The 24,149-nt window shown below is 41.3% G+C and overlaps 1 protein-coding gene across 9 annotated transcripts in view; it reads left to right on the top strand.

The window, feature by feature from the left end:
- Positions 1 to 24,149, top strand: part of JAKMIP1 (janus kinase and microtubule interacting protein 1) — a 343,790-nt gene that overhangs the window by 153,769 nt on the left and 165,872 nt on the right. For all 9 annotated transcript variants that reach the window (XM_073610383.1, XM_073610357.1, XM_073610340.1 and 6 more), the window contains exons 5-8: positions 3,338 to 3,457; positions 7,682 to 7,828; positions 10,629 to 10,766; positions 19,946 to 20,005. In XM_073610383.1, the coding sequence (XP_073466484.1) occupies positions 3,338 to 3,457; positions 7,682 to 7,828; positions 10,629 to 10,766; positions 19,946 to 20,005 (465 nt within the window). The remainder of the gene's footprint in view (positions 1 to 3,337; positions 3,458 to 7,681; positions 7,829 to 10,628; positions 10,767 to 19,945; positions 20,006 to 24,149) is intronic.

The raw sequence follows: 24,149 nt of genomic DNA, 5'->3' as shown, positions 1-24,149 counted from the left end.
TCTTTTTCCCTTCCCGATCTTCAAAACAGCATGTCACGATTCTTTCTAACTTTCTAGTGCAGAGAACTCTCACAGCTGAAAAAAAAAAATCCAGGCAGCCTGCTAAGTTTTATCACAACAAGGCGAATAAATAGAAACAAAGTATCTTTTCGTTCTTTTATCAAAGGAAAGAACTCCAGCGTGTAAATGAGGGAAGTTTAATCATTTAAAGACCAAACCTTTTCTGACACTTGTTGCTTACAAGTAAAAATCATTATTTTCTCCTAGAAAATTACGTGGAACACCCAAACATGATATATATATTTTTTTTAGCAGAGACCCTAGAGAATAAAAGGGTGGTTGTTACAATATTTTATGTCACACCGTATTTGCGTAGCGGTTTTTCAAACACATTTAAAAAAAAAAAAAAAACACACTTTAATGAATTAAAAAAAAAACTAAACAGTAAAGTTAGCCCAATTTTTTTGTATAATGTGAAAGAAGATGGTACACCACGAGAATCGTGATCTTTATTCTAAGCAAAAAAATCGTGATTCTCATTTTAGCCAAAATCGTGCAGCTTCAATCTGACCACAGCACTTTCTCCCAATCCTTCTCTGAATCATTTAGATGTTCATTGGCAATCTTCAGACAGGCTTGTACATGTATCTTCTTGAGCAAGGGGTCCTTGTGGAGCGCTGCAGGATTTCAATCCATGGCGGCATATAGCGTTACCAATGGTTTATTTGGTGACTGTGGTCCCAACTGCTTTGAGATCATTCACAAGCTCCTCCCATGTAGTTCTGGGCTCACTTTTCTCATGATCATCCTTACCCTATGAGACAAAAAGGGCGACTGATGTTTTTTTGTATTTCATCTATTTGGGAATAATCGCTCCAACAGTTGGCTCCTGCTCACCAACCTTCTTGCTGATGCTCTTGTAGCCCATTTCAGCCTTGTGCAGTTTTACAATCTTGTCCCTGAGCTTCATTGACATCTCTATGGTTATTGCCCATGATGGTGAGGTTTGAATGGAAGAAAGAGATTCTGTGGACAGGTGTCTTTTATACAACATAACAAGATATCATTAGGAGCATCTTCTTAAATTGACAGGACTAATCTGTGTAGCACATTTAAAATTCACCTATAATAAAAATCATAGACCTTTCATTTCTTTGTAAGTAGGCAAACATACAAAATCTGCAGAGTATCAAATAATTTTACCTATGGTATGTTCTGTGGCGATCTGTTATCCTCAAAGTTGTTGCATGTGTGCAGGTTTGACCATAGAAAATGATGGGATTCGCTACCTCCAGCTCAGTGCATGCTACCAGAAAGGCAATTTTTCTCTATAGATGGAATAGTGTGTAAACAGAAAAACTGCCTAAGTGATTTGTCCGTTTTTTTTTAAGATGTCTCATGTTCCACCTCTGCCCTGTAAAGGGCAGACTCCTCACCAGAAATCCAGCTCTCAGATACAGGAAATCACAAGAGCATATCATTTGACATCTGTGTCTAAAGCTGAGAATGTTAGCAATTATAGATGTCATAGTAAGTGATCTTACATGGCATGGGCTGAAAATTGCAGGTGGTTTCCACCATCCAATGTTGGGTATCAAGTTGTGTTCCAATGTTATTCTCAGCATCAGGGGTCTTGGTGTTGGTTCACAAAAGCATTACAATTACATTATGTACTCATTTTTACAATCACGTTTTTTTATTTAAATTCATTAAAGATTTTGTTAAAATCTTGATTTTCATCTGGGAATCTTTCATTTAAATTTTGCCTACGGATACTCAACAGTCGATTAGTATAATGTTTTCAATATACCCAGTGGTTTCAAACCAGACTGTTAACAAATGACCCTCCAATTAATATCCTATCCTTCACTTAAAATTTAAATATATTTTGCACATTATGGCTAAGGCCTCTCCTTTCCATTATCTGCTAGTTGTTAGACCGAACGCCACCCGTCTTTTTGTTAAAGTGTTACTAAACCCACAATAGTAATGTCAGTCTGTAAAAAGGCTGTTTGATCCTGCCTTCTCTGATCCTCCCTTTCTTTTACTCTCCCCAATCCATCTGCTGCTAGTAAAGAGCCTTGGGGGCACCATGCACATGCTCAGTTTGGTGTGTATTGCTAGAGAGGTGTTTTTTTTTTTTTTTTTTTTTTTTTGAGAGGGTGCATGTGATCGGCACAGGGCCAAACGGCACTGTCCAGACAGAAAGTCAGGGGTCATGCAGCCTCATAGGACAATCGGGGGAGAATGAGAACTAAAAGCTTGTGCTCAGCCAGACACTGATAGAAGTCACAAGACTGCTATATACTGCTGATTAGGAAAGGTATTTAGCAGTTTATATTTACTAAAAACCTGTGGTGGCTGGTGCTAAACTTTTTGGGGGGGGTGGCAAACAAATCCCTCACCCCTCCACGTCCCCCCCCCCCGCGCACTTTCCCCTCCACGGCTTCCTCGGCTTCTCCTGGCCAACTCAATCCGCCTCCTGTCCTGATTGGCCAGCAGGAGAAGCCAGAAGACAATAGGGAATATTGATTCGCTAGTGTCACAAGTGGGTGAGTTCTGCGGCCAGAGCCCAACCTTTTTCAAGCCAATTAGAGCCTCAGGCTCTAATCATGTGGCTTGAAAAAAAACAACAAGAAACTCATAGAAACCTATGAGTCTGGCACCACGCATACATCCCCACATACAAATTGGGGGGGGGCACCACCCCTTATGGACCGGCCGCTCCTGCTAAAAACATCTGCATTTCCATGTACTGTGGGAGACCAGATATAGTGAATGCAGGGTCCTGGGTTTAGTAACACTTTAAAGTCCATCCTTCAACCCAGCACTGATACCTGGTTCTCAAACTACACAAATTATATGCTGTCAATTTTGTATCGTTCTACTGGCCAAATGTTGTAGCCATTTTCATTGTTGCATTCTCGCATCAAAAAAAAAAAAAAAAATCCTAATTTCCAAAATCTATGTTTTGGGGTAATCTAAATGTAAAAGTCCGTTTGAAAATAATTCTCTTTTTACTTCTAAAAACACAGCTGACATTTACTGTAAGTTGTCTATTGCAGAGCGCCGAAAATAGGAGCCTCTTCACATGGAAATAAAATAAGAAATTGTGAGATAAAATACAAAATAATGAGAAATGAAGGTTTTCCAAAATATAATATGACTTTCATGTGGAACTATAATGACTCCACAGCAGTGTGATAAATATGTGAACATTTTGATGCTGAAATTATCCTGAGATCCAATAATAAATGTGTAAAATAACTCTTTTGTGATTTGAGCTTTTATCTTCTACTGTACGTTCATTTTGTCACATTTATCTTCTCTCCTACAGGATACACATGTAGATGACAGAGACCTGCGAAGATTTCAGCTAAAGATTGCAGAACTATATGCTGTCATCCGGAAGCTGGAAGATAGGAATACACTGCTCTCTGATGAGAGGAATGAACTGGTATGTAGCTAAATTGTTATCTGAAACACCAGATAAATTAGACTTAAATGACAGCCTTGGCCTAAAATGTTTCCAAGGTGACAAAAATGATAAAATGTGCATTTTGTGCTTTATCTGCTTATGTTGGCTTTTATGTCCACTTCATTTTTTGGACTCCACCTGGGATCATACATCCAGGCCCAAATTTAGATGAAGCCCCGCCGCCCAGTGCCATCTTAATAACATCATGGGTCCCTGGGAAAAGTAATGCGCTTGGGCCCCTACCAGGGAGGTGGTGACCTGTGGTGCGCTGTGTGTGCCACGAAAAAAAAGTGGGTGTAGCTAAATTATGCTACATATTGGGTGTGGCTTTTTAGTCTGATTGGTAACTACAAATGTATATATAAATAAGTTGTGCTGATAACATAAGTGATTCTAGTGTAACAAGTGAGAAAACACAAGGAATGCACTTTTGCGATAAAAAAAAATTTTTGAGTGAACAAAACGTGAGTAAAATCTATATATAGAAAGTATATATGAAAAAAGAATCAGAAAGTGAGAATAATGATAATTGAGTCCGTGATGGAAACAAAAATGACAGTATGATTCGAAAAGTGTAGTAAAAGTCCAAGAATCCTTCACCTGAGGAAAGAGAGAGGATGGAATAGGAGGAGGAGGAGGGAGATCCTGGGATCAGAAGACCAAAAATCACTCGGTGTATGGGGGACCCTTACCCGAACTGGTGGACCCCCTAAAGAGCAAGGTCTAATGCGCCAGCAGATTTATCCCTCTGCAGGGTCTAACAGGCCTCCGTCCTCTTGGAGCACTTCAAACGTAGCAGGGAATCACTTATGTTATCAGCACAACTTATTTATATATACATTTTTTGCACTATAGAGATATTTGATAGTTTATTGTTGCAGCTATATACACTTAAAACTCTAGTGCAGTATTATTTTACATATTTTTCCACTTGGTAACTACAAATAAACACAACCAGGGCATTATCCCCTTTCAAATTTGCCCTCTTTAAACACTGCCCCCCTGTATACACTGACTCTTTTTTTTTTTTTTTTACCCTGTATTATTTTTTTTAATTTACAAATTATTTACGTTTTTTTTTTTTTTTTTTTTCTCACGACACTGAAGGGTCTTTGGTGAGATATCAGGGGTCTAAACAGACTTTTGGAACAGAGCAAGGGACTGCAGAGATAGACTCCCCATTCCCTTTCTCTGCAGCCTTAGCTGCACTGAGATGAATTGATAGAAAGCTCTCTGAGACTTCGTGTTAATTCGCAAACTGAAGCATAATGAACACAGTTTACTCTGTTTTAGTTACGTAAAGAGGGAGAGGTTTGGGACTTTAAATGAGGTGCGTAACCAATGGTTATGAGAGTTATACATCATCACAGTGATATATATATTATGAGCTGATATCCATAGATGGTACAATAAAGCCATAGCACTCTAGGGTATATCACATACAGAGCTGATTGCAAAGAGAATCGCAATAATATTGCACTTAATGATCCATAAAGGTAAAAAATAAACATCTAAATGCATAATAAAAACAGAAAGATTGCATCCTGTATTGCTTCTCGCGTTTCTTGGAGTACGCCCCCCCTCCTCAGGAGTAGGTGCAATAAATCAACTCGGAATATAAACTCGTAATGATGAGGACCAGGGGCCATCTGGAAAACATCTAAATCGGGAACTGGAGGGGGTGATACCCGTTAGCATCAGGAGGACATGGGAGGACTGCAAAACAGATGCTTGTGTTAGTTATGGAATCCATAACCCAACACGTAATGGCAAAAATGTTCCAGAAAAGTGGTGCAAGATGAAAGGTGCAGTCCTCAAAGAAGGATATTTATCTACCACTCCAACATAAGACAGGGCAACCCCCAGTGACACGCTAAGCAAAGTAACACGGGGAGAAGCGTCACCACCTGATCGGCATCCGCCGATCAGTTGTTTTAGTTCTGCATGAACTTAGTGAGCGATTAGTGCCGATCACTCGCTGTGCTCATTAAAGCTGACCTTCAGTAATTTTTTCATCTTTCCATCTATTAAATCTTCTGCCCTTGTAGTTTTAACTTTGGATAGTAAAACATTTTTTTTCTGCCAGTAAATACCTTATATAGCCCACTTCCTCTTTGTTATCTGGTAAAAAGCCTAGGCTTATGACATCATGCTCTAGTGAGAGTTTGTCAGCGGGGGGAGCGCAGACGAGTGGAGGAGGGATGAGTCATAGGAGAGCCAAGGAGAACTGCAGAGCTGGAGGGGGCCTGGATGAGGGCAGAGATAACAGGAGACTGCAGAGATTAATGTGTATTCATCAAGAGGAGAAATGTGCAGGTAAGCAGTGGCGTAAGTGTGTCTGGCTGTAAATGTGTGTGAGTATATATATGTGCGTGTGTCTGTGTAAATCCAGGAAGTGAATAGGCAGCAGCTTCAGCTGCCCACAGTTAAAATGGCTGCAGCCAGACTTGGTGGAGGGAGATTTCTGCGACGTATTTGGCAAATACAGAATCACAGTATATATAAATGAATATGCAAAGTGGTTGGAGGGAAGCTTCAGAACGGCAAAGATGTTTTTATTACAAATTATGTGAGCAGACTGCAGTTCCTCTTTAAGCAAAGAAAGGGGCCAACAAGTATAATATATTTACCACTCCCACTCCCAACCCCTGTCCCCCCCACTCTCCATCTGAAGATCCCCAACCCCCCGCGCGCGCAGGGGGAAATCGCATGTGGAGAGAGCGGGTGATCGGTGTGGCGGGTGGGGGAAATTACTGGTAACAATCTTTTGTGTGGCTCTCACTGCAGCAGCTGAAAGCTGGCAAGAGGGAGGAGGAGATGACAGCTTGCAGCTGCCACAGTAAAAGCCACACAGAAGATTGGTTCCAGAAATTTCCCCCATCCACAGCACTAATCACATGCTCTGTTCACATGCCCCCTGCTGCCGGGGGAGGGGGGGCTGCAGGGGACCCCTTTACACCTAGGGCCCTTAGGCACTGCCGTGCAGTAAGATACAATTGTGGCCTTAGAGATGACAAGGAGTGTGATTGGGGGAACTCCTGCAGACACCTCCTAGTGCCTGCTTTTACCCTGGATTTGTGGTTTGGTTCTCATAAATTAAAAGTGGAATGATATTGTACTTCTGGGTAGATTTGACAGGCTGTTTACACCTCCAGGAGACTCTAATAAAGAGAGTTTCAGGTTCTACAAAGAGATTATATTATTTTGGATTCAATAATATACTGTAGCACCTACATATTAAACAGCTCCCTACAGAAAACTCCCAGATGAGCTTACAATGCCTTGGCCACCAAGAAGCAGACCCACAACTTGCCTGATTTTGTATGAAAGCCTGTCAATGTGTTTTTAGATTGAGGTGCAAGTCAGAGCAATTAGAGGGAACTCAGGGGAGAAAATACAACCTCCATGAAAGTAATATTTATAATGGAAATGTGGAAGTTGGCTCCAAGAGTTCAGCACTGACAAGTTGCACTTCAGTACAGTGGGAAGAAGCAGGATTTTGAACTAGCAGGGACATGGAAGCCATCTAGAGTAAAAGGATCTGCGAGCCAAGCTGTGGATCTTGGTCCAGATATCTTTTTTTTTTTTTTTTTTTCACAAAAGAAAATACACCCAACATTCTTCAGGAGTTATACATGCATCAGTGTCAATTCAGTAAGATCCTATTAGGGTCACTGGTTTGGCTGTACCCTGATGAAGATGGATTCTTGTATAACCCCCAGATGTGCTGTGTGATTTCTTTTGTGAAAAATAAAACGTTATCTGGTCTGATATCTACAACCTGGCACGCCATCATTTCAATCCACATAAGTGGATTATTCCCAGGACCCAGTCAAAGCTCATTTGCTACAACTACTACCTCATTAGACTGAAACGCTCACTAAGCTTGGAGTCCAGCCCTCCAACACCTTACTTTTCAAATGGAAGGAATACTGGGAATGATCCCACAGCTAAAATCCCTGAGAGATGCATGTTCCTGCTGCATCCACACATACATGAAATAGCAGATTTGGATGTACTTGGCCTAAATGTACATATGATAAAGGTAAAAAAATCCTGAATATAATGAATAAGGCGTGTTAGTTTAGGTCCACATCATTGCATTTCCCTTTTATAGTTCAAATCGCACACTAATATATTTTTTGATAACTCAAGATTTTTTGAAGTGTCTCCAATTTTTTATTTATATTTGTTTATTTTCAGGTAAAGCGTTCCAGAGAGACAGAAAGTCAGGTGAAACCTCTCGTGGAGAAGAATAGGAGGCTATCCAAAAAAAATGATGATACTTTACAGACAATTCAAAGAATGGAGGAAAAAATTAAGGCCTTATCAAGAGAAAATGCAGAAATAGTAAGAAGTTGTTCACATAATATATATATACATCCACTTGCTAAACTTGGAGCTCAAAGGGAATCTTGTTCATACTAGCAAGGTACATATGGTCTGTATAATGTGCACAAGCCGGTGTGCGTTGCACTTTAATGCCCCATACACACGGTCGGACTTTGTTCGGACATTCCGACAACAAAATCCATGGATTTTTTCCTACGTATGTTGGCTCAAACTTGTCTTGCATACACACGGTCACACAAAGTTGTCGGAAATTCCGATCGTTCTAAACGCGGTGACGTAAAACACGTACGTCGGGACTATAAACGGGGCAGTAGCCAATAGCTTTCATCTCTTTATTTATTCTGAGCATGCGTGACACTTTGTGCGTCGGATTTGTGCACACACGATCGGAATTTCCGACAACGGATTTTGTTGTTGGAAAATTTTATATCCTGCTCTCAAACTTTGTGTGTCGGAAAATCCGATGGAAAATGTGTGATGGAGCCTACACACAGTCGGAATTTCCGACAACAAGGTCCTATCACACATTTTCCATCGGAAAATCCGGCCGTGTGTATGGGGCATAACAGTTAATTGGGACTGAAACCAAGAGGTGGAGCAGCAGATAAACAAGGTAACATTTTCAAGATGCTCAAATGGCTGAAGAAAAAAAAATCCTTTGTGGTTTGCATTATCCTTGTCCAAAAAAGTCAGTTTAAAAAGGAAAATGGGTAAACCGGTAAATTTACTCTTGAGGCAATAAGCACAAATCTTCGATGAGTCATCTTACTCATTGCATTCAGTATCACAAATCATGATGAAAGTGAATACGCTGTTGGGCACAGTGCGTCTGCTATTGAGCAGCGTAAATTACATTTTCAAGATCCACAAAATTGTTCTCCTCAATCTCATAAATCTGCCCTAATGTCATTTATAAGTTGTGTGTGCCACCAATATCGGGAATGTTGTAAAGGTTATAACTGGCATTTACAATTTGAATTGCGGTTCTGTCGTTGTTTCTGCCTCTGCCGCTGTGGGGAAAGGGGAAAACAATAACCAAATAGTTTATTGACTGGCCTGCTTTCATTGCTTTTCTAAACCTGTTGTGATAACTTTAAAGTAAAACTCTGGGCATTTTTTTTCCCGTGCAATGGGGCTGTGCTCGCACTGCACAGGTTACCTGCTCGTTTCATTCTGGGAAGGGGACAGCAGAGATATACTTACCTGACTCGGCGATCCACCGCACGCAAGACCGGTCCCCTTCGGCTCCAGAGCCCCCCTCCCGCGGTCCAGCGGTCTTGAAAATTGACTATTCTGGACACGTTTACATTCCTTGTAATAGGAACAAAAGTGATCAATTTTTTTTTTTTTTTTTTAAGGGAAAGTGTAAAAATAGAAAAATTGAAATAAAATTAATAATAATAAAAAAAAATAAAGCGTCCCTGTCCCGGCGAGCTCGCACGCAGAAGCGAACACATACGTAGGTCGCGCCCGCATATGTAAACGTTCAAAACACACATGTGATGTATAACCGCGAACGTTGGAGCGAGAGCAATAATTCTAGCACTAGCACTAGACCTCCTCTGTAACACTAAATATGTAACCTGTAAAAAATTTTAAAGCGTCGTCTAAGGAGATTTTTAAGTACTGAAGTTTGGCGCTATACCACAAGTGTGCGCAAAGCGTGACGTGAGGTATTTATTTACTCAGCGTATCATCATCTGTCACATTATACAAAAAAATTGGGCTAACTGTACTATTTTTTGTGGTTTTTTTTTTTTTGTTTTGTTTTTTTTTTTTTAATTCATGAAAGTTTTTTTTTTTCCCAAAAAATCGCGTTTGAAAAATTGCTGCGCAAATACCATGTGACAAAAAAGTTGCAATGACTGCCATTTTATTCCCCAGGGTCTCTGCTAAAAATATATGTATATGTGTGTGTGTATGTATATATATATATATATATATATATATATATATAATATATATATATAGTTTGCAGGTTCTGATTAATTTTTTTATCAAAAAAATGATGATTTTTACATGTAGGAGAGGAGTGTTGGGAATTCGACATCCCTGACATCCCTTTTATAATCCACTGGCAAGGCTAAGAGCTGGTTCACACTACGTTCCTCGACCACACATTACTCATTGCATTAAAAGGCGATTCATTTCGAATATTTTGAGCCTCAATGCACCTAAATGGTACATGGCACTTTTTTAAAGCAATGTTTGCAAAGCTCACATCTGGTGTTGTGTTGCGTTACAACATAAGTGCACTGCAGTGTGCGATGGGGCGTTATTTAAAATAAATGGCACTGCAGTACACACTATGACATGCACTTCTGGTCAGCTACATTAAAGCATTTCTACAATGCACCAGTGTGAACCAGACCTTAGGACCCCATACACACTATTAGATTTTCTGCAGATTTTTGTCTTCAAATTTACCAAAACCATGTAGTGCAAGGGCCTGCCTGATTGTATTCAAATTGCAACTCTTAAGGTTTGACCTCATATTATATGGTTTTGGTAAATCTGAAGAAAAAAAATCTAAAAAAAAAGGGAATAGTGTGTATCCAGCTTACGGCCTTACATTTGTGCTAACACACCAGGCAGTCTGTTGCTCTTAACCCAATGAAAATGACAACTGTAGTTCCCTGTGATGAACCTAAAAGAAAGTAACACTTTTTACCAGCAAGTGTTCCTGGTCAATGGATACTAACATTGTGACAAGGCCGTACTCCTATGTATAGTTTGTTATCAATAAAAACTAAAAGTTACTCATGTGAATTACCTATTTCTGTGAATTGTTTTCCAGAAGGAGAAGTTTTCCACTGTGGCTTCCCTGAAGTCGCACCCATGCCTGGATAATCTGAGCAATGCCCAGGAGCAAGAGATTGAATTCCTGAGGCTTCAAGTAATGGAGCAACAGCAAATCATTGATGACATCACAGTGGTAATCACAGTATTCATATATACTTTGTCCCTGTACAAGTCTTTTTGTTCTCTTTTATGGAAAGAAAGTTTTTTGGGAGACCGAAGTAGAGGCCCCCCCCCCCACTATGCTTCTGTTTCTGTTGTCCCTGATCTCTCGTTGGAAGCTATTAGAGGTGATCGGGTTCTACATAGTATACCTTTAGCTCCTGGTAAATGAGGACAAATATAATGGCTATGACAGACCCCATTAGAGGAAAGCCAAGGTGCTACATTTATAGCTGAGAATAAATCTTGAAACCTTTTCCTCTTGCAAAAGATGTGCACATTTGTATATGCTTGAGTTGAATGTATCTGTATTAGTGCACTTGCAACAAAACCGATGAGTACTGTTATTTGCACTAACTTCCAAATTTTCAGGATAAGATTTTGGGGTGTACCCCCTTCCTCAAGGTCCAAGCAGTACTAATTCAGAAAGTTTTAGCAGGATGTGAAGTAAGACCTTTCACCCATCAAACTAAAAATAGACAATTCAAGCACACACGTCAACTTCCTAGACACCACAATATCCATCAGGAAATAAGGTTACAGAAACAAAACCATCAATGCAAGCATAAACACGGCATTGAAAACAATACACAGAAAAAAACCCGATAACCATGTACCTCTAATAACCACTTACAATCCAGCACTAAAAGGGATAAGAAAGATAATCAAAGAGCTGCAGCCCATTGTAGCAGAGGATGAAACACTTAAAGAAATATTCCAACAACCCCCCAATGCTGGCTTTTAGGCAACCACCCAACCTCAGATATAAATTTATCAGCAGGAGACTTCAGTCTGATTACAAAGTTGTAAATACAATAAACAAGCCTTGCAACAAAAAACGCAAACTGTGCAGCCATATCAATCCATTAAGGCTTTATGCACACTGGGCATAAAAAAAACTGCTTATACAGGCATTTGGCCTTTTTCCTTTCAGTCTGTGGAAACAATTGTATGTTAGCCTATGTGTCCATATACATTTGTAGGGGAGCATTTACAGGCTGAAAAAAAACAAACATCAGAAGTGCATTTTCTGAGAGGAGCTTTAGGGCAGAAAAATAGCTTGATGCATATGTTTAGGTGCGTCAAGCATTTTTAAGTATACATTTTTCTAGTGTTTGGGGGAAAAACGCTTATAAACACATGTACGTTTGTCGTTGTATGTCCATAGGAGCATTTTCTATGCTGCTTTTTTTCTGCCTGTAGTTCTGTCATTTTTTTTCTGCTGCTTAGTGTGCATGGACAGGCCGGGCAATGCATTTGTACCTTGCAGCCTTTCTTGCTGGTTCGGGGAGCATGCATGATTGGATACAGCACAAGTTTGGCAGCTGATTTCAGCCAATGATTTTGGCCAAAGTCAGCTGATTGATTGTGGCCAGTCGCAGTTCTGCATTTACAAAAACTGATCACTGTAATAGTGACACTATTGATGTCAGTGTGAGCTAGTGTACCAGCATCAGCTAGCACCAGATTGCCTGTCACACTATTACAGTCATATAATAAGTCGCTGATCACCGCCATTACCAACATAGTGTCATAGCTACGTAAATCCCAGTATATATCCCATAGTTTGTAGATGTTATAACTTTCACACAAACCAATTAATATACACATATTGGGATTTTATTTTACCAAAGACATATAGCGGAATACATTTTGGCCTACATTTATGAAGAAATTAGATTTTTTTTTTTTTTGATTATTGGATAACCAAAAGTAGAATATTGTCTTTTTTGGGGTTTTTTTTCTAAATGTTCGCTCTTTTTATGTTTATATATTTTAAAAACCCAGTGGTGATCAAATACCACCAAAAAAAAGCTCTATTTGTGTAAAAAAAATTACAAAAATTTCCTTTGCATACAGTGTTGTATGACGGTGCAATTGAGAGTTAAAGTAGTGCAGTGCTAAATAGCAAAATATGCTCTGGTCATGCAGGGAGTAAAACCTTTCGAAGCTCAAGTGGTTAACATTCTGCCTAAACTTTCTTTTTTAGTACTGCTTGGATCATGAGGAAAGGAGGACACCCCACTAAACTTGTCCTAAAAATTTGGATGTCAGTGCAAATAAAAAAAGTATCACAGACAATACTGAAATTTGTACAGTGGATATAAAAAAAATCTACACACCCCTGTTAAAATGTCAGGTTTCTGTGATGTAAAAAAATTAGACAAAGATAAGTCATTTCAGAACTTTTTCCACTTTTAATGTGACCTATAAACTGTACAACTCAGTTGAAAAACAAACTGAAATCTTTTAAGGGGGGGGGGGGGGGGGGGGAGTAAAAATAAAAAAAATAAAATAATGTGGTTGCATAAGTGTGCACACCCTCTTATAACTGGGGATGTAGCTGAATGTGATTTCTTAATTCTGAACACAAACTCATGTTAAATAGGAGTCAGTATACACCTGTTGTCCAATAAAGACATTTTCTTAGTCGCATTCTACAGCAAAAGCCATGGTCCGCAGAGAGCTTCCAAAGCATCAGAGGGATCTCGTTGTTAAAGGTATCAGTCAGGAGAAGGGTACAAAAGAATTTCCAAGGCATTAGATATACCATGGAACACAGTGAAGACAGTCATCATCAAGTGGAGAAAATATGGCACAACAGTGACAATACCAAGATCTGGACGTCCCTCCAAAATTGATGAAAAGTCGAGAAGAAAACTGGTCAGGGAGGCAGCCAAGAGGCCTACAGCAACATTGAAGGAGCTTTAGGAATATCTGGCAAGTACTGGCTGTGTGGTTCAGGTGACAATCTCCCATATTCTTTATATGCCTGGGCTATGGAGTAGAGTGGCAATATGGAAGCCTTTTCTTACGAAGAAAAACATCCAAGCCCAGCTAAATTTTGCAAAAACACATCTGAAGTCTCCCAAAATCAAAAACACTGCACATTACCAAAAGAACATTATACTGACTGTGAATCATGTTGGTGGCAGCATCATGCTTTGGGGCTGTTTTTCTCCAGCTGGAACAGGGGCCTTAGTCACAGTAGAGGGATTTATGAACAGTTCCAAATACCAGTCAATATTGGCACAAAACCTTCTGCTATTAAGCTGAACATGAAGAGGAACTTCATCTTTCAGCATGACAACAACCCAAAGCATACATCCAAATCAACAAAGGAATGGCTTCACCAGAAGAAAATTTGAAATGGCCCAGCCAGAGCCCAGACCTGAATCTGATTTGAAAATCTGTGGGGTGATCTGAAGAGGGCTGTGCACAGGAGATGCCCTCGCAATCTGATGGATTTGGAGTGTTTTTGCAAAGAAGAGTGGGCAAATATTGCCAAGTCAAGATGTGCCATGCTGATAGACTCATACTCAGAGACTGAGTGCTGTAATAAAATCAAAAGGTCCTTCAACAAAGTAGTTTAAAGCGGAGGTCCGCCCACCCCTGCAAAAATTAAAAGCCCGCAGCTACACATACTGCAGCTGCTGACTTTTAATAATCGGACACTCACCTGTCCTGGAGTCCAGTGATGTCGGCACCGCAGCTGATGTTTCCATCAGCTGTCGGTTGCATGCCGCCTCTATTGTGAGTAAGGGAACCCGGCAGTGAAGCCTTACGGCTTCACGCCGGGAACCCTACTGCACATGCGCAAGGCTCCGCTCCTCTCTCCTACTGGCCTGGTGGCCGGGGAGGGAGGGAGCCTGGGCGATGATGTCAATACCCGCGGCTGAGGCTCCCGGAAGCGGGAACAGGATACCTGTGAAAGATAGGTATCCTGCCCCCCCCGAAAGGTGCCAAATGTGGCACCTGAGAGGGGGAAGGAGTACAACGAGTAGAAGTTCCACTTTTGGGTGGAACTCCGCTTTAAGGGTGTGCACACTTATGAAACCATATTATTTTATTTTTTTATTTTTACTTCCCTTCACCTAAAAGCTTTCAGTTTGTTGTTCAACTGAGTTGTACAATTTATAGGCCCCATTAAAGGTGGAAAAAGTTCTGAAACGATTTATTTTTGTCTCATTTTTTACATCACAGAAACCTGACATTTTAACAGGAGTCTGTAGACTTTTTAAATCCACTGTACACATCATCTTGTGATTTTGCACTTTTTTGCCTAGCTGTGTTGGTGCACAATGAGGACAACAATACTCAGTTCTCCAGTTCTGTGCCATCCCCCCGCCTCGTGAAAAAAAATGACACTGCCAGATACTGAAAGTGATTACTTATTAAACAGGATTTATATAATGCCCACAGTTTGCGCAGCACATTACAACATAGTTATTTTTTTCTATAAAACAAAGTAAAATAACTTGAAAAGCAGATGGAATCAAGAAAGTATTTTTCCTAAAGAGGAACTGCAGTCTGCTCACATAATTTGTAATAAAAACATCTTTGCCATTCTGAAGCTTTCCTCCAACCACTTTGCATGTTATTTTATATATACTGTGATTCTTTACTTGCCAAATATGCTGCAGAAATCTCCCCCCACTAAGTCTGGCTGCATCTATTTTAACTGTGGGCAGCTGAAGCTGCTGCCTGTTCACTTCCTGGATTAACACAGAGGCACACCTCCAGCTCTGCAGCTCTCATTGGCCCTCTTATAACTCATCCTCACTCCCTTCCTTGCAAACTCTTACAAGAATAAGAGAGAGCTGTTGAAGATGTCATAAGCCTAGGCTTTTTACCAGACAAACAGGAAGTGGGCTGTATAAGGTATTTACTGGCAGAAAAAAAATGTTTTACTATCCAAAGTTAAAACAACAAGGGCCGAAGATTTAATAAATGGGAAGTTGAAAAAAATTACTGAAGATACGCTTTAACTGTAAAATTGTAAGGGACAACAGGATGAAGTATTCAGGTACATTGCAACATCCAAAAGCAATCCAACTGAGGGTGGCCAACAAAGCAAACAAAAGGCTATTAGACCAATGAAAACCTACAAGTTAACAGAAGGGGCTCGATGGAGCCTGCAAAGCTGCCTGAAGATTCTTATGACTGAAACCAGCATCAGCCAAGGCCTAACCATCCACCTGGTAAAACCTAACCAAAATGTGAACAGAAAATCAGATGACAGCCATGCAAACCTGACAAACGGATGCCTGGCAAACAAGCTGTAAGGACATCTCAGTTTAACTCCTCCTACTTCCAACATCTCTGTTTTGCTAGTGTCCTTTGAGCCTACTCCGTAAAACCCACCCTGAGAATTGCACCAATAATCGTTCTGATGATTAATTCACCACCGTACTGACCCCTGATGAAGACCAGTAAGAATTGACAATCGAAACACGCAGGAGTTAATTTATCATATATGGTATCGGTTATTACCTGCTCAATATATTTTATGGTGGTTTAACTTTGTTGGATATATCATCATCCGACTTTCTGTTTTGTATTTTTTTTTTTACAAATCCTCTAATTAAGAACAGCAGTCTCCAACATATCAAGACAATAAAAAAATAGCATACGCTGTACAATGCAGTATACAGCAATGATCTTCTGACAGTCGTGCAAACTGCCCAGAATAGCAAAGAAATAACAGATCTCCCGGAGGATCGCCTGAATGTCAACTGGCTATGGCCCCACTCAACAGGAAGGGCAGATACAAAAGCAAGAGTAGCAAAACCAGACCTGATGATGAAAGTAGTACAATTATCAAACAACCGAGTAGTTAGAGCTTTCTGTTTTATTTGGTCTATCATGAATGTGCTTTTTAATTATGTACAAATAAAATTTGTAATTGTTTAATTTTTTATATCTGTATATGGGTATTTTTATAGTGCCTAAAAAAAAATCCCATCCAATAACCCTACAATTTTTGCTAATAGTAGGGATGTGGCACTATTTGCCTAACCTGGCTGGATCATATACAGTATGTAGGTGTGCCACCATAGGAAGTGGCTTCCTATGCTGGCATAACGAGAAGAGGAGGAGCCTAGAGCGCCAGCAGGGAACCCAAGAAAAAGGGGATTGGGCTGCTCTGTGCAAAGCCATTGCATAGAGCAGGTTAGTATAAACCTATTAGTTCTTTTAAAAAAATAGCCTTTACAATCACTTTAAGCTGTGAAGAACCCTTTTCTACACCAAGCTACACAAAGACAAGTTTATTTTGAGGTCCAAGGCCTCTTTTCCTAACCAAGACATTTTTTTTTCACCCTAACCAGGACATTGTTCTACCATCTCTCTGTCCTTCTGCAAAACATCCTGAGGAGATTTCCTTCCATTGTCTGGATGTGTTGCTCAAGTCCACCTATCTCCAATTGGATTCGGCAATTCTTCATTCAATTCTATGATCTCAAGGAAAAGGTCCCCCCCGTCCATTGAAGCATTCTCACTAGATCAGTTAGTGCTTTTATGAACTTTTTATCAATAGGCATCTGTTTCTCCTATTTTCAAGGCTACCACCTGGGCTTCTGTTCATATGTTTATTCAGTTTTACCAGCTGGATGTTAAGGTCTCAGCTGATGCTGGATTCAGACGTAAGGTTCTTCAGGTGGTTCTGTAGAGCCCCCTTTGTTAACCTTTTTGGTTTTCATGGGCCTGTAAGCCTTTCGTGTGCTGTATTGCCCACTACTTTTGGACAACCCACTGTACCTGAAGAGAAGTTGTATTGTATCTTGTTGCACTCCTTTTAAGCTCACCCACAGTTCGTGTGGAGTGCTGTAGTGAATTGGTGGATGGCGCCACCATGCAATCATCGTAAATTTCAGGATCTTTACCAGCACACCGGAGTATAGCTATAATCTTGTCCTTTATTTACTGAAAGTAACCAACATCACAGGCTGACATTTCAGGACCTTGCAGGATCTCTTTCTTCAAATCCTGCCCTGAAATGTTGGCCTGTTACTTGACATGAATAAAGGCTAAGATTATACCAAAGTGTGGTGGTGAAGATCCAGTATACCTGAACATTTCATCCTGTATGGTTCAGGGGCAGTAAAAACATGCATTTGAGCCCCTCAACGGCTCTCCTTGAAGCTGTAAAGGCAGCGGGAATGTACAGTGCCTTGCAAAAGTATGCACCCCCCTTGGCTTTTTACCTATTTTGTTACATTACAGCCTTTAGTTCAAAGTTTTTTTAATCTGAATTATATGTGATGGATCAGAACACAATAGTCTAAGTTGGTGGAGTAAAATTAGAAAAATATATACATAAAACTATTTTTCAGAAATAAAAAACTGATAATTGGCATGTGCGTATGTATTCACCCCTTTTGTTATGAAGCCCATATAAAGCTCTGGTGCAATCAATTCCCTTCAGAAGTCACATAATTAGTGAAATGATGTCCACCTGTGTGCAATCTGTCACATGATCTGTCATTACATATACACACCTTTTTGAAAGGCCCCAGAGGCTGCAACACCTAAGCAAGAGGCACCACTAACCAAACACTGCCATGAAGACCAAGGAACTCTCCAAACAAGGGACAATGTTGTTGAGAATTACAAGTCAGGGTTAGGTTATAAAAAAATATTCAAATCTTTGATGATCCTTAGGAGCACCATCAAATCTATCATAACCAAATGGAAAGAACATGGCACAACAGCAAACCTACCAAGAAATGGCAGCACACCAAAACTCACAGACTGGGCAAGGAGGGCATTAATCAGAGAGGCAGCGCAGAGACCTAAGGTAATCCTGGAGGAGCTGCAAAGTTCCACAGCAGAGACTGGAGTATCTGTACATAGGACGACAATAAGCCGTACGCTCCATAGAGTTGGGCTTTATGGCAGAGTGGCCAGAAGAAAGCCATTACTTACAGCAAAAAACAAAATGGCACGTTTTGAGTTTGTGAAAAGGCATGTAGGAGACTTCCAAAATGTATGGAGGAAGGTATTCTGCTCTGAAGAGACTAAAATTTAACTTTTTGGCCATCAACGAAAACACTATGTCTGGCACAAACCCAACACATCACATCACCCAAAGAACACCATCCCCACAGTGAAACATGGTGGTGACAGCATCATGCTGTGGGGATGTTTTTCAGCAGTTGGGACCGGTCAGAGTTGAGGGAAAGATGGATGGTGCTAAATACGGGGATATTCTTGAGCAAAACCTGTACCACTCTGTGTGTGATTTGAGGCTAGGATGGAGGTTCACCTTCCAGCAGGACAATGACCCCAAACACACTGCTAAAGCAACACTTGAGTGGTTTAAGGGAAAACATGTAAATATGTTGGAATGGCCTAGTCAAAGCCCAGACCTCAATCCAATAGAAAAGTCAGGCTTTAAGATTGCTGTTCACAGGTGCAAACCATCCAACTTGAAGGAGCTGGAACAGTTTTACAAGAAGGGATGGGCAAAAATCCCAGTGGTAAGATGTGGCAAGCTCATAGAGACTTGTCCAAAGCGACTTAAAGCTGCGATAGCCGCAAAAGGTGGCTCTACAAAGTATTGACTTTAGGGGGTGAATAGTTATGCACACTTTTTCTGTTATTTTGTCCTATTTGTTGTTTGTTTCACAATAAAAAAAAAAAGAAAAAACTTCAAAGTTGTGGAAATGTTCTGTAAATGGATGCAAATCCTCAAACAATCCATGTGAATTCCAGGTTGTGAGGCAACAAAACATGAAAAATGCCAAGGGGGGGGTGAATACTTTTGCAAGGCACTGTACAAGTGCCACCGTGGCAACAAAAAAAAATGACTCCGAAGTCATGTTCGGCGGGCAGTACCCCCCACTGAACTCAACCCATTCAACTAAATGGGGCCATGCCGCACCCGCATGCAATGCAGCGCAGGTTTTTAGGGGTTAAAACGGATAGTGAGGAGGTCACATAACACCTGCTGACTGCCTGTCAAATGCCCTCTGTCAAACACAAATTACTTTTCAGAGGGCACTACTAGTGTAAATGAGCCCTTAAGTGTATTAATAAGAAAAGCTTCCGTCCTTACCTTCATTCAGTGCAAAATCATTTGAATGTATATCATCAAGGATGTCTTAAATATGGCCTTATGTTCCATACTTGTACTGCTGTTATGGTTGTAAAGCATAGGTTTGAGGCTTGACACTTGTAGCTAACAGGAAAAATAATTTTAATAACAAAATGAATTGGAAGGAGTGGTAATCGTCTATGTAAGACACACTTTTGATTTGTTTTTGTTTTTTTGTAACCAGACTGCTAAAGCAAGTGCTGTCAGTATATCGGACACGTTCTATTTCATAATCGCTGGAACTTCTTCATGACTTTTCTCTCTTGTGTTTTAAGGAAAGGGAACGGATACTGCGTTTCAAGAAGCCCAAAAGAAAAAGTTTGAAGCATCCAAAGGTAATATTTTCCTTAAATTTGATGAATAAACTTTTTTCTGTTCTTCTGTCTGCACTATTTTTTCAGTGTTTGTAGATGGAAAAATTCACAAACGCATTTCATGAGTTAGTTTGCCCTTAAAGTATGTTTCATCTATGGGTAGAAGGCCTGGATCAATCACTGGCTTCTAATATCTCTTGGGAACTCCAGCAGTGAAATCTCACAGGGGAGTTCCTGGCTCTTCCTCTTCTACCACAAAGGCTCTTTCCTGCAGCTCACAGATCTACTCAATCCCCAGAAGATGAAGGAGCTTGAAAAATTAATGTATAGAAGAGCCCTGCAAATGTGTGGCGACTGGTATATGCATTCATCTTAAGGCATCAAGAAGCCATTGCACTCCATTGTGAAGAAGCCATTATGACTGATACATTTTCCCTAATGAATTTTCTTTTTTTGACACAACTTTGCAGTACCTCCTTCAGAAGCAAATGAGAAAGGCGGTCTGCCCATCTTCATGGCACATGCCACAGGGTCTTCAAGGATGACTGGAATTGAGAAACAGTGGCCTAAATGAACCCTGATCCGCCCCAACCTTGTAGTGAAGATGTACTTGCAAAGTGATTATTTTCTGTTATAGGGAATAAAAAGAAATTAAAATGTGCCTATGCAGTACCCTGAAAAAAATACCTTTTTATCTAGAATCCCTCCTTAGTTGCATTTCCAGGTATGAGTGTGCCTAGGCACTCCTATCCCTACAGTCTCGTAACTTTACATCTTTATATCTGCAGTGAGCATTTAAGGCCTCTGACTGCTAATGTTGGGTGATTTGGCGTGAGCTTGGTAATGTCACTACTCTGCTGCTTAAGCTGGCCATAAATGGATCGAAATTCGACCAGTTCAGCAGGGATCGACCACATTTTGTTGCACCTGTGGCCATTCCCATTCTTGAGTAGTTAATCTAATGATGGGCTTGTTGGAATATTTGTGTTCGATCAGAGTAGCATTCTGAGAGTGGAGTTCCCGCTGTTAGAATACAATAGCGCAGCAGAGAAAATTTCCCCATCCACCTCGTTTGTGTGGTTGGGGAATCCGTTTTTTTTTTTTTTTTTTGATCAGCCCACTGGTTGATCGACAAACCTATGATGAATGTATGGTGAGCTTCACTGCTCCCATCTACCAGGATGACTGTCCCAACACAGACAGTGTTGAACAAGGCATGGTAAGTCAGTAATGGGGGACAGATCCGCTACAGCAGGGTGCCCAACCGCCGGCCCGCGGCACCCTCTGATGGGGCCCATCACCTGCTCGGGGTGGCGGTTCAGCAAGCTCAGATAGCAGGTTCCTGACTGGCCATCACCGAGCATCAGTGTGAAGAACGGAGCCTGTGCTAGAGGAAGCAGACTCGATGCTTCCTGTATATCACAGGCAGAGTGATATCAAAAGTACTCTGCCTGTGAAGCATCGGCTCTGCTCTCTACTGCAGCCACATGCTTCCTCTAGCGCCGGCTCCTGTCACACTGATGCTCAGGGATAGTGGGTCAGGAACCAGCCAGCAGTACTTGGAATTAGTACCAGCCAGCAGGACCCACCAGCAGCATTAGCAGCAACCACCAGACATCCCCGCTTGGGGGACAGGGTCCCTCTGACCGTTCCAGGGTGTGATTCTGCCCTCTACTCTTCCCCTGACCCTGTGCGAGAGCCCTCTCCTCTTCCTGCACCCCTCGTCTCATACTAATCTATAGTAATAATTTGTTGTTAGTCTAAAAGAAAAAACTGTCACATGACACTAAAAATCGGTAATTGGTATCCGCGAGTACTTGAAAAAAAGTATTGGTACTCTGTCTTAAAAAAATTGGTATTGGGGTGTGTGTGTATGTATATGTGTGTATGTGTAAAAAAAAAAATATATATATATATATGTATATGTGTGTATTATAATGTGAGTGAGAGCCCCTGTCTCTGTGAAAATGAGTGTAAAATGGACACAGGACTCTCAAGGAGGCAGTTTGAGAAGTTCCAGCAGAAGATTTGTGAGCAGAGAAAATTATCCTTTAAGTTTTCTCTGGATTTTGTAAGTCTGGATTGGGGCTGGAAACTTGAAGATTTCAAAGAGCATTGGAAAGCAATGGAGTCTTTAGTCTTGTGTCCGGGCTTTCCAGAAGTTCTGCAGGTTGTGTGTGTGTCCAGGTGCACACACTCGTTATAAGGCAGATCTGAGCATAGTTCAGGGGAGTTGGTGTTGGAGCAGTTGCTGCAGCCATGAGGGAGGTGTGCTTCTTGAGACGACACTCCATGTGGGAGAGGTTCCAGGTCAGTGGACTGAGAGAGTTGGGCCAGCTGAGAGTCGGGGAGACCATAACTGAAACAACTAGAAGAGAGAGTCCTGGGCACCAGAGGGGACTGTGAGTCTTGGAGGAGTGTGAAAGCCTGGAGTGTCAGGAGAGCCCCTTCCTAGAGGCCAGGAGTGGGCCTGCACAGATTTGTACTGTGACCAAGGCTGAGTGAGCCTTGAGAGCCAGGTGGCTTGGCATTTTTTGTTTTTTTTTTTTTGTTTTGTTTTTTTGTTTTTTGGGAAAAGAACCCCTGTGTGGGCAACCCATGCATGTATGAACTTTCATTTTTGTTACTTTTAATAAGTGGGCTACCACACCCTTAAACTGAATTTCCTGTTGGCTGTGAACTCACGGAAAACGCATCTACCACTGAGCTAGACATCCCCCATATTACAAGTGGTTGTCGGATGCGGGCAGACAGATGGTGGAAATCTGGGTCTCTGCTCCAGCAGTGAGTTTGTCAAGGAACTGTCAGTGGCTGTGTGTGGAAGTGCAGCCAGGCAATGAGCACTGTGTGCAGGCAGTGCACCTGTAAGAAGTTTTTTTTTTTTTTTTTTTGTTTGTATTTTTGTTTTTTTTTACTGCTGTGAACTGTGTAACAAGCTGCTGTGAGTGTGACTGCAAGGATGAGGCAGTCAAAACACAAGAAGTTCACGTTAAATCAAGTTAAAAGGATAGTGCCGGCTGTTCCGCATTCTTTGTCCCTGGCTGCACACTGGAAAGTTGACATAGTGGTGTCTAACTTCATACGGCCCATGCTGCCTACGGAGGAGGTGGATGGTTTCCTAATGGAGTTTGAAAGAGTTGCAACATGGAGGGCATGGCCTAGAGACCGGTGGCCAGAGTTGCTGCAACCCTTGCTGCTGAATCGGTTCCGTCAATGTGACATAAGTAAAACTATGCTTGTACAATGTGATGCGTATAGAGATGACAGACGTACAGTATTGGGTAATGAGTCCTAATGTGGGTTCCTTTGGTCCCTCTTGGAACAGGTGATGTAGTGCTGCAGAACACCTGTCAGGGAAGCACCATGGACTGGGAACCGTGGCGCAAGGTAGCAGTTGCAGCACTAAACAAAGTGACCATGGGTTATAAAGCTATGATGTGTAACAAAGGTGTGGAGATAACACCTGCTATGGCCAACTGAGGGATTGCATGGTGGCCGGTGGCCAAGGGCACGTAGGCCCCGGCAGAGATTGGCCCCCCCCCAGTCAGAAGGACCAGTTAAGGGTGCATGCATGGCAGTTGTGTTATCCACAGCCTAACCGCTGGAAAATAGTGAAAAAAATGGCAATGTGATTTGTTATGACCTGCAGAGGCTCACTGATGCTGTGGCAGAAGTAATAAATGTGAGACGTACATCTGACAGCGCTCCAGTTGAGCACCAGGCTGTAAAGACCGTTACCTCCAGTGAGGCGGCGGTTGCTGGAAATGTTTCTACCTTTTCAGCTTCAGCGGATGAGCTCCTCCACGTCCTTGATAATGGAAAAGTCCCACGAAAGGTTTTGTATGTAGAGCCCCTGTCTCTGTGAAAATCAGTGTAAAGTGGACACAGGAATCTCATAGGCAGTTTGAGAAGTTCCAGCAGAAGGTTTGTGAGCAGAGAAAACTATCCTTTAAGTTTTCTCTGGATTTTGTAAGTCTGGATTGGGGCTGTAAACTTGAAGATTTCAAAGAGCATTGGAAAGGAGTAGTCTTTAGTCTTGTGTTTGGGCTTTCCAGGAGTTCTGCAGGTTGTGTGTGTGTGTGTGTCCAGGTGCACACACTCATTATATAGCAGATCTGAGCATAGCTCAAGGGAGTTGGTGTTGGAGCAGTTACTGCAGCCAGGA

The sequence above is a fragment of the Aquarana catesbeiana genome, linkage group LG01 (assembly GCF_042186555.1).
Source record: "Aquarana catesbeiana isolate 2022-GZ linkage group LG01, ASM4218655v1, whole genome shotgun sequence".
Lineage (NCBI taxonomy): Eukaryota > Metazoa > Chordata > Amphibia > Anura > Ranidae > Aquarana > Aquarana catesbeiana.
This window is presented reverse-complemented; position numbering and strand designations above follow the sequence as displayed.